Below are 10,777 nucleotides of genomic sequence, written 5' to 3' on the forward strand. Positions count from 1 at the left end.
GATAGATAAGAAGGAGAGTGAGTATAAAAATATTCCTCTATAATCGAACATTATTTTTTTATTCGTCTGTTTTTCAGGTACAGGTATAAGTTTTCTTTTCTTTGTTTTTTTCGGAAATATTTCGCCAAGATAGTTAAGGCAAATCTTTGTTGAAACAGATATATAATAAATTGATACTGGAAATGATAAACTAATCTGTCTCTTAACTAGATTAAGATTTTAATAATTGAATTGATGAATAAACTCAACTAAGATTTTAATACAAATACATAAAGAATAATTCGGAAAAACATATAAGTATAGGTATATAAGTACAAGCGATCAATTAACATATAAGTAATATTTAAATTTAGATTACATACATTTCTAGTGATTATTAAATGATGGAAAAGAAAAAAAATCAAAGTAGATAATACGAAAAATAATAGTAGATAATGCTATTGATGATAAACTGAAACTGGAAATAATGTATAAGAAAAATGATTGCCTTTCGAGCAAACGGGTAATTCCGTTACTGAATAGGAATTATTGGAATGGCTTATCATCGTATTAAAGATCTAAGTTTTGAGGGATCACTTTGGCTGTATCGTCATCATCTAAATTAATGATCCTTACAATTTCGATTTCCATGCGCGTCAGCTTTTTTTGATTCCATTCTAAACGCAAAGACAATTAAGATTAATTCATTACATTACATATTACATATTATTATTAATTTAACCAGAGATATAAATTTCAAGACAAAACAAGTCTTAAGGCAGTAGCGTCTAAGGCTGTTATAGGCTTTTTAGAAAACTCTTAAGTGCACTTGTGCTTACATAAAAATATCTTAACAATTTAAATATATATAATACTTTCAGTTTGCACAATTTATGTACATTCATAGGCACTTGGTGCTAACCTGGTATGTGTAGCTTATTAGATAAGAAATGCGATTACGAAGGGAACACACCCGGGTCCATTCGATCGTACTTTTATTGTTATTGGCGTTGATGGTGCAGCTATGGTGAATTTTCGATAGGCAAGGACAAATTGAAGTCGCACCCTAGCTAACTTTTATTACTTGTTTCCCCTTAGAAATGACCGCGTTTACACGTTTATGCGGAATAACATCTGATTGACTGATTACAAAAAAAAAAAAAAAAAATTAGAAATAGAAAAAAGATAAAGGAAAAGAAAATGAACTCCATTAATTAATGTAATCGTCGAAAGGATGACCTTTGACATACAGAGATATATAATAAGAATTATTATTATGAAGTAAAGAATGAACAAAGGAAAGGTAAGGAATGGTGCAATCACTTTTCATGAAGGAAATTCTGCCTTTTTTGCTAATTACAAGTGAAACATATGTAAAGGAAATGTGCTTTGTTCTCTTTCCGACTAAGCATTATAACTTTGCTTTATGACCGGGATTTTCTTCCCTTCTAAAGTCTTATTTATCTTTAATTAGTGTTAGTTTGCAAAGAGACGAAGTTTGAAGATTCTTTTTCATTTCCACTGATAACTTGTTTGTGCTGAGGAATACGCTTTATGCAGTTGTAATATCAGCTCTTGAATGTTGTTAACTCTCAACATAGAATTACACATTATTTATATATGGTTGAGGTTGTTTTGCAATTGAAGTACTTGATCAACTCACCTCAATTGATTTTGTAAAATCAATGGTGTATCAGTTACACTGAAACCGCTCTGAAAAAATTAATTGTCATCTATTAACATTAGTCTACCTTAAAAAATTTCAAGTTTTGAAACCACTTGCCTTCAAGCAGCGCGTATTTAAATCATGAAATGGGTTTTTCTTAGGTTTTCTATCTACTCTTCTTACCGGACGTTGTTCGGGCACTTTTGATTTATTGGAATTAATCTTTAGTTTTACAAAATGATCAGTCAAATTTTCCGGTTTGGTTAAAGTGCAGCCCGTTGGACCAAAGAACGGAAATGAACCGAAAGTAGCTCTAGGATTTTCGTTTATATTTTCCGTATTTTCTTCACTGCCAAATATGAAAGCATTATTAGGCCATTCTATTCCAGTATCGGTAGTAGAGGAGGCTATAACCGTGCTATCACTAATTGAAGCAATCACAGTATTTGCAGTTACACTTGCGCCTGTCATGCAATCGGCTGACGCCCTTTTACCGTTCATAAACACACTATTAGTAGTGTTACTTGCGACCACAGTACTACACTTAGGCGGAAAATGGGGAAATGCGAAACTAATGTTGGACAATTTTTCATTGTTGGCAGGAGTGGTGTGTAATGTACCAAGAGGGCTCTTTTGAGAATTTATTGTAATATTATTCATCTGGTTGAGGTTCGATGTTGCGAAAATAGAGCCGGTTTTATTCTCGTTCGTTCCCGTTGAAGATAAGTTGATATTGCTTTTGGTACAACTTATATTAACGGCGGATGTGCTAGCAACTGGCGAACCATTATCAAAGAAGTTAGTGTTGGGCATAACTGCAGAGAGACCATCCACTACCGAGTTGTTAACAGCTTTTTCCGTACCCAGAGAAATGTCTCTAAAATTTTTTTCAAATAAGTTATCGCAATTCGGATCTCCTTTTGAAATACTACCAGAAGAGGAAAAGGTAAACAATGACTGCGCACTGGATCTAGTGGTTCCCGTTGAAAATAAGCTGAATTTTTTGGGATTCATTATATTAACGCCCGATGTGCTAGCAACTGCCGAACTATTATCAAAGAAGTTGGTGTTGCGCATAACTGCAGCGAGACCATCAATTGGCGACTTGTTAACAACTTTTCCCGTACCCAGACGAATGCCTTTTGAATTGTTTTCAAATACGATATCGCAACTTGAATCTTCTTGTTTATCGTGATCGCCACCGCTTTTTGAATTACTACCAGAAGAGGAAAAGGTAAACAAAGACTGCGCACTCGATCTAGTGGTTCCCGTTGAAAATAAGCTGAACTTTTTGGGATACATTTTATTAATGCCCGATGTGCTAGGAACTGCCGAACTATTATCAAAGAAGTTGGTGTTACTCATAACTGCAGGGGGCCCATCAATTACCGACTTGTTAACAGCTTTTTCCGTATCCGGACGAATGCCATTTGAACTGATTTCAAATAAATTAATGCTGCTTGAATCCCCTTGTTTATCGTAATCGCCACCGCTTCTTGAATTACGGTAAATTACGGTAGTAGCGGGAAAGGTAAAGGGAAATGCAGTGTTGTCTTTTCTCTCTGTTGAAGCCTTTTGGCCATAAAGTTGCATAGCTTGCTGACAAAAGTCGACCGATTTTTCGCACGTTTGTGATGGTATATCGTGAACCTCCGCTAGCCACGTGTTCATCCTTTTATTATTTTCATCCAACTCGGTGTATTGTTTATGTAAACTTAGAAAATTAGATTCAGATAAATTATATTCTTTCTGCAATTCTGTGTACTTTTTATCGATTTCGTCAACTTTTTCAAGCAATGCCTTTATCTTATTTTCAGCTTGTTGTAGTTTCAGCTTAAGCTTCACTTCACCGTCCATATTTCCATCAAAATTTAGATAGACTTTTTTAATAATCGAATAATAAGAGCGACATATAGGGCATAGATTAGATCTACAAGAGTAGGATATTTAGCGAATTCTTACTGTTATCACAATTATAATTACCTTTCCATCCAATTTCGAATGCAGAGATCATGAAATATATGGCCACAGCTAATGCACCCAACATTATCCAAACTATTAAAAGTGTCGGTACATATGGAACAAATAACCGTGCAGGCCATGATAAATTGAAACCTAGTTAAATACATAAATAAATAACATTTCTCCCAACTATTCAACAATTTTTAAGGATCTGAGCATTACAATCCTTCTTCTTCTTCTTCTTGTTATATCAGCAAATTAATAACCGAACGTTCGCTGGGATGTGAGCACAGAGTTTTTTGTTTGCGTCTCAGCAAAGCTTTAGTTAAATTTGGAATATAATATTATTATAATTCTAAAGCACCGTGTTGTGTTCTTTTTCTGTTATCCGGCAAATTCGTCGATTGATTCAATGAACTTTTTTTTTTCAAGAAACTGAAAATTCGATTGAATTTTATTTGAACTAACTACTAGATCAACATTACAATTTGTGACAATCTGTTTTTTTTTTTTTTTTTTTTTTCTTTTTTTGGGCAGAGAACAGAAGTATTTTAATAAAAAAAATGAATCCTGAGAGCAAAACAAACCAAGTTGCAAATGTTGCTTAGATGGAAAACACAAAAAAAAAAGAACATACACACATATCAAGCATTTCAGGTTGCAAATAGTAATATATAGAAACCTGCGTTATATATGACAAGTGAAAATAAGAAAATAATTATGAAAAATAAGTGGACGCTTTGATTAAAAAAATTGTTTTTTAATCTTCATAATCTGATCAAATATTATGAATTAATTAAAAACCATTATTTGCTTTTATTTCAAAATTGCTAGGGCATAGCCGACATTGCTCATTTTTTTATTGATACACTGTCAGGTTACTTATATTACTTCCGTTGAAATTTTTATCACTATGTCTGTTGTATGATAATGATATGAATGAATAAAGGGAAAACAAATCAATTTTTTTTTTGCTTATGAAAATAGAGATATTTTCAGCCTATGTTTTATCGTGGGCGTGTCCTTTAATCGATTTCGCATGTTTTCGATACCAAACTGCCCGCAATAATTTCTAAATTTGCAGAAGTTCAGACGAATGTTTACCGCATAAATGCAAACAGATGGGCCGACAGACAGACGGACATGCTTGAAACGATTTAGAATTTGATATACTGATTGATAACATTTCTGCTTTATGGAATGTTGTTAGCAAAATAAAATCGGCATAAGTTGGCAAGACCGTTGATGCTTAGTAAATTGATTAATTTTTCAGGCCGAAAATGCTTGAAAATTTCATTGCGTTCGTATTGATTGCTTTCAATGAATGCATTTAACTTTAATTGCAATGTGCTCGGTTTCTTTGTGTTCTGCCCTTAGTTCTTGCTTTTGGAATTGCTTTGATAAAAAAAAAATACATAGTAATAATAATGTACGTTGTCATAAAAATTTTCGTAAGATTTATATTTTGCGCCATTTGTCCGGTAAAGTGTTGTCAACGAAAAAAAAATTGCGTGACAGTAGACAGTCCATTGACATTTGCAACAACAACAAATTGAATATTAATTTTTTCAATGATTACATTCCTTTTTACCTTCAGTAGATTGAATGGTTCGGTTAAACAACAAAATTGCCGTATTTGGAATTTACGAGATATATGAACGATATTAGACCAATAAATGCATTCACCAAGTCGCGAAAAGGGATTGATTAGAATTTATATTTTTCAAAACGACAGACGCAAGCAATAAGACAAGCAATAAAAATTTAACTTTTTATATTTGCATTTAAGTTGTGTGCATAAAGAGAATGATACACAGTTGCAAGAAGACGTAACCATATGCCCTATAACCCTTGCGTACATTTTGGGACACATTAAAGTGGCCGCATATTATATTTTGTTACATCTTTTGACGAGAATTTGTATTTAACTTTTGCCGCATTGTGATAACGGCCAACGTCACCCGAATAAATGGAAAAATTTCATCTGTATGTAGATAAAGAAGCACAACGATTGGAAAGTCATTTCATTAATGTGAAAAAATTGTGTAATTGATTGTGCGACCGGATAAGAACTTTTTTTTTTTTCTTTGTTATTTACTATTTCAAAAGTGCCGGCGTACGTGGGTAGTATATCGTAATGCATGGAAAACCAGTTCGTTCGTATTGGTTTATTCTAGATCAACAGAATATCCGCTATATTGCGATTGGTATTTTATAGATTTAATTATAATTTCAGATTGATTACTTCACATAAATTCTTCCCGATTAATATTTCTTCCAGGCTTTTGTACGATGCTACATTTTTGTTGAGTTGAACTTTTTTTTTTTTCTTTAGAATGCATGCTTTTAATTTCTTTTATTTCAGGCTCTTCGCACATGCAAAATAAAATTTTATTTGCTAAGAATTAGAAAAATTTTTATATATTTTAATTTTCAAATTTTGACAGGTTTTTAGTTTTTTGATTATATTTTGGTCGATTAAAATGAAGTAAAACACAAAAAAGAGAAAAAAATTTCGATGAAATTTATCTTTCACTTATATATTTTCGCATTCAAAAAGCGACTAATATTTGGAAAACCTTACAATCATTTTCTATTAATCTATCAAAACTGTTACCTATCTTTTAAACGATTCTTGTCTTTGACGAAGTTAAGTTAAGATTTTCGCTTTCGCTGCTATCGTTAATTTTCCATGAATCAAGCAATAAATAGAAAGACACCCTACGATTGCTTAAATTTTAAATAATGGACAATAAGTGGTTGTGACAGTTTTCGAATAATACCTCAATGCAAATCTCGAACCAAAAAATACCTTTTTTTTAAAAGCTTTTACCAAAAACAAACATATCCACGAAATTTTTTGTATTTTGAGGAAAAACAGAACATGGGTGAAACTAAGTTTTGTCAATCCATTTAAGATAATTAACAAAAAAAGTTCGTTATTATACCCTAAGCAACTTGAGATACCGGGTATATTGAATTAGTGCGGACGTATGTAACGCGCAGAAGAACTTAAGATAGACCCACCGTTTATTATAATGATCGATTCAAAATTATAATCTGAATTGATCTAAGCGTGTCTGTCCATGTACATTCATGTTCAACCAGTAGATCCTAGTTTTCAAAATATTTTGATGAAATGTAGTACATTGACTTCGTTTTACCCAAGGACAAACAGTATTGAAAACGGTTCGCTTTGGTTTACTTTTTCTACCACTCCCCACGCAACGCCTTATTTTGAAAAGTCGTGGAAAAATTTCTCAGCAAAAGTGGCTAAGTAGTAGTATTCTAAATTGATATGAAAACCTTGGACCGGCTAGCAGAATTTTTGAAACCCCTTATACAGCGGAAACTGAAGTGAGCTTTCAATGCTTCACGATGAAGATTATATCATAATTGTAATTTAATATAAAAGAAGTAACTGTACCAAAATTGGCCCATCTTGGCGTATTTTTTTGGATCCTATTCCAATAAGGAGTTTCACAATTGATCCTTTATAGAGTAGAAAAGTATAAATTTGAATATGCCTTGATTAAAATGGACCCATAATGTTATAGCAATTTCATATAAAAATGAACTCTACAAAATTTGGACCATCTACACATATTTTTGGATCTAGCCATATATAAGGATTAAACTTGTCTTACGTTAGGTTGCGTTTAGAACCCGCTTCACCATAAACATGCACATGCACATGGAAAGTATACTTTTACATCGAAACAACATAATATTTTTGTGCTCTATAATAGAAATTAGAATTGTTTTAGATAATGTGGTATAAGCTATTTAATGGTCGGCCTTGCCCGATGTTACAATGTTCTTGCTTGTTTTACATATTATTGAGTTGGCAGTATATGTTAGGTGTTTGCAAAAATTTTCATCACTTTTTCACTTGAAAAAGCCATTTATTGTGGGAAATAGATATAATATATATTAATCAAAATAGTTTCCATCATTTTTTACAATATTTTACAACAGACAGCAATCCACCTACCGACCCTTTTTCGCACTGCTTCAACTTTGCGGACTCGTGTGCCCGGCAAGCCATGCTGCATGGACATGAACAAGCGGCAATTAGGAGGTGCCTTGTCTAATCAGTACATGTGGTGTGGCAGAACTTTCCTTTCGAGCTGCAAGAGTGTATCCTGGACAACTCTTGCAAGAAGTGACATTTTCAGTCAATTTGTGTCGTCACTTTTAAACCATCCAATCCAAAATCAGCGATTCGGATACGATGGAGCAGCAGCAGCATAAGTCTCTGAACGTGTTTGGTGGACTACAGCAGTGTATTTCTACAAATAAACAAGAAAAATAATGAACGAAAGACGAATGGACGAAGAAGAATTCTGAGCGCTCGATGATTAGCGTCGACGTACGCTGAATAAATCAATAATATTAGATGGAAAATGTATTTCCCAATTCTTTATAATTTTTACCTGTAAATGTCGCTGATCAAAATTTTTGCAAATGCCTAAAAAATATACATATCTATATATACATTTATGTGCATCTTTTATTTATTGGTTTATTTATTGGAGCAACTTCATACAGCAAATAAAGTAAAATATTATTATCTTATCATTAGCGTTCGATATGGAGTTATTATGTATTGATTAAGTCATTAAAAATAACGAGTACTTGTACCAAAATGCGATCAAAAGATCACAAAATCGATTTTCTTAGAATTAGTCATGACTCACCCATGGTCGCTCGTTACATTGATTGTAAACTTATTATTTTTATTTCATTTGATAAATTATTAGATATTTTTTTAATCAAGCTGAATCAAGCTTTGCATTTTCATTTGTTAATAAATTTCAAATTTTGAACTACTGCTCTCTATATCTATTTACATCTACAATCAAGTTAATCTCTAACTTTATTAAGATTCAAGTAAAGAGCTTCGTATTCACATTGGATTTTTTTTTTTCTCAGAAGAAGAAGATGGGATAATTACAATTTTTTTTTTTTTTTTTTTTCTATATTGAATAAAAGAAGGAAAGAATCCGCAATCGAAGCCAAAATAAAGAGTAAATGAGCACATCATCAAAGCTGGAAAAGAGCAGAGGGTGATTCTTCCAAAGCACAGTCACTTAAAATACTTTTATACACAATATCGCCTTTTGTATCTTAATTGCATTCTTCCAACTTGTAGTGGCTATGGTCGTATTTTCGCATCAAATCTTTTCAAAATACCATAAAATCATATTGTACTCACTTTAATATATATATATACATATATATCAATTTGTTCGACATCCGCAGTTCATTTTATATCGTTTTTTTCTACTTTTAAAGTTAAATGTTTTTAGCCGCTCAAAATGCTGACCTTATTTGTTGTGCATGTTGATCACGATAGAGATAACTAATCTGTGGGTATAAACTTGAACTCAAACCCAAAAACATAAGAAAAAAAAGTGAATTTTAATCTCCGCATGACGACATACATTTTGGATTAAATAATTCTTGTTTATGTTCTCGTTATATAACATAATTATTTAAAATATATGCTAGAAAATTTACCTGTAATCGTGTGGCAGAGTGTAAAAGAAAATAAATAAACGAAATAAAAATCCGATATTAAAGTGATCTGTTTAGATTATATTGGTTCAAATGATATTTGATATCTGGAAACAATCCACACTCAGGTTGATGCTTTCATATTCAATCATTACACAATACTAAAAGTATTTCAAACTTAACGCTGTACTTCACTTCTTGTTGTAAAACGTTCATGCTATGAAAAGTATAGGAAATATATCGTGGATTGAATACAATTTTTTAGGGTTTTGATAAGAAGTACGAAAGTAAAGTAATTCTTTCATTTATTTAAGCTCAAACAAATAAATTCTTAAACTAAAGTGAAATGAGTAGTAGCAAGTAAAGCTATCACTTCGCAAAATAATCTAATCCAGCTCTATGGGCATTTTGCAACGAGTCTCCACCTTTTTGGTTAATATAGGTAGCGTAAATTTGCGAACTGTTATTACATTTTTATTCAGTTTTTGAAATTAGAATTTTCTTAGTCATAAGTCTCATCGCCCAGTACCACTTGCCATTTTTTCCATTATATATTGTTCAATCATTTATTGAAAGAAGTCTTCCATCGAAATTGCATTTTGTATAAATTCAAAGAACATTTTATTCTTCTTCTTTACACTTTTTTATTCATCTATCAAAACAAGTGTTTATTTAAAATAAATAAAATATGAATCATATTATGGTTTACAGAAAATGCATTTTCTGCCAAGTAATCAAATGCAAAATTTATGGCCGATATGTAAATAAAATATATTCCTTCTATTCATCAAGCTAATGGAGATATAAGCCTAGAAGGCAAAGTCCATTCTTCAGCTGTCTTCAACACGACAAAAACTGTATTTAAAAATCTTTTATAGATCGAGTCTACTTGAAGTTCTTCTGCTCAAACAATTTTAAGAAATAACAAATTACTAATACATATATAATGAAAGCCAAATAAATGTATGTGGATGTGATGAATAAATTCAAGGAAATATAAGTATACAAATTTCTTAAATATTATGTACACATGTACATATGTAAGTTAATATTAAATTCATGTTACATCTACGCGTCACTTTCTACTTCAGTTTTCAAAGCGAATATTCAAAATTAAATTGTTTCCGTTTTCGGAAGGTTGTTCAATAAATTTATTCACTTCTTCTTTATTACGTAGGATTGTTGGTTTTGAATTTTGCGCTTTTATTACCATAATTTGGTCGTTCTGCCCATCAAAAAACATCCAATACCTGTGCGGCTTTAACTTCTGTTTGGCGTACATATACAATGAACTATCGTGAGTTTTTTCTATAATATGTTTATCCGCTTGCTTATTTACATTTTCTTCTCCGTGTTCGTTGAAAGTGCTCATAGCCTTTATGGGAGTTCCTGTATCTTCAACGAATTTTGTATTCGTCTCAATTAAACCTTGTAGTTTTCGATTTTCGAGAGACAAATCTGAACATTTTAATAACTGTTGTTTTAACTCTGTTGAAACGCAGTTCAGTTTATCACTTAAAATTTTATTTTTTTCATCCGAGGCTGCCTCTAATTCCAATAATGAATCAATTTGTATTTTTAGCTGCCCAGCATTTTGTGTATATCCCAGTTCAATAGGTTTCTCAGAACTTTCTTCATTAATGGAGTCAA

General features: G+C 31.9%; 2 protein-coding genes across 6 annotated transcripts in view; both read right to left on the minus strand.

The window, feature by feature from the left end:
- LOC119644940 overlaps positions 1–10,777 on the minus strand; it is a 24,126-nt gene that overhangs the window by 2,965 nt on the left and 10,384 nt on the right. The window contains exons 4-6 of the mRNA XM_038044687.1: positions 10,378–10,709; positions 1,829–3,575; positions 1,643–1,692 (exon numbers count right to left, since the gene is read on the minus strand). Coding sequence (XP_037900615.1) covers positions 1,643–1,692; positions 1,829–3,575; positions 10,378–10,709 — 2,129 coding nt within the window. The remainder of the gene's footprint in view (positions 1–1,642; positions 1,693–1,828; positions 3,576–10,377; positions 10,710–10,777) is intronic.
- LOC119632438 lies at positions 118–5,981 on the minus strand. Of its 5 annotated transcripts, none has more exons than XM_038029030.1 (6): positions 5,853–5,981; positions 3,629–3,760; positions 1,763–3,575; positions 1,643–1,692; positions 902–1,121; positions 118–656 (listed from the first exon to the last, which is right to left on the minus strand). In XM_038029030.1, the coding sequence occupies exons 2-5, from the start codon at positions 3,745–3,747 to the stop codon at positions 1,046–1,048; spliced, it is 2,058 nt and encodes a 685-aa protein (XP_037884958.1). In that variant the 5' UTR covers positions 3,748–3,760; positions 5,853–5,981; the 3' UTR covers positions 118–656; positions 902–1,045. The 5 variants fall into 5 exon arrangements, with proteins under 5 accessions (XP_037884958.1, XP_037881673.1, XP_037884153.1 ...); XM_038025745.1 differs by having other exon boundaries at positions 3,629–3,926; XM_038028225.1 differs by having other exon boundaries at positions 5,199–5,981.

The sequence above is a fragment of the Glossina fuscipes genome, unplaced genomic scaffold (assembly GCF_014805625.2).
Source record: "Glossina fuscipes isolate IAEA_lab_2018 unplaced genomic scaffold, Yale_Gfus_2 0, whole genome shotgun sequence".
Classification (NCBI taxonomy): domain Eukaryota; kingdom Metazoa; phylum Arthropoda; class Insecta; order Diptera; family Glossinidae; genus Glossina; species Glossina fuscipes.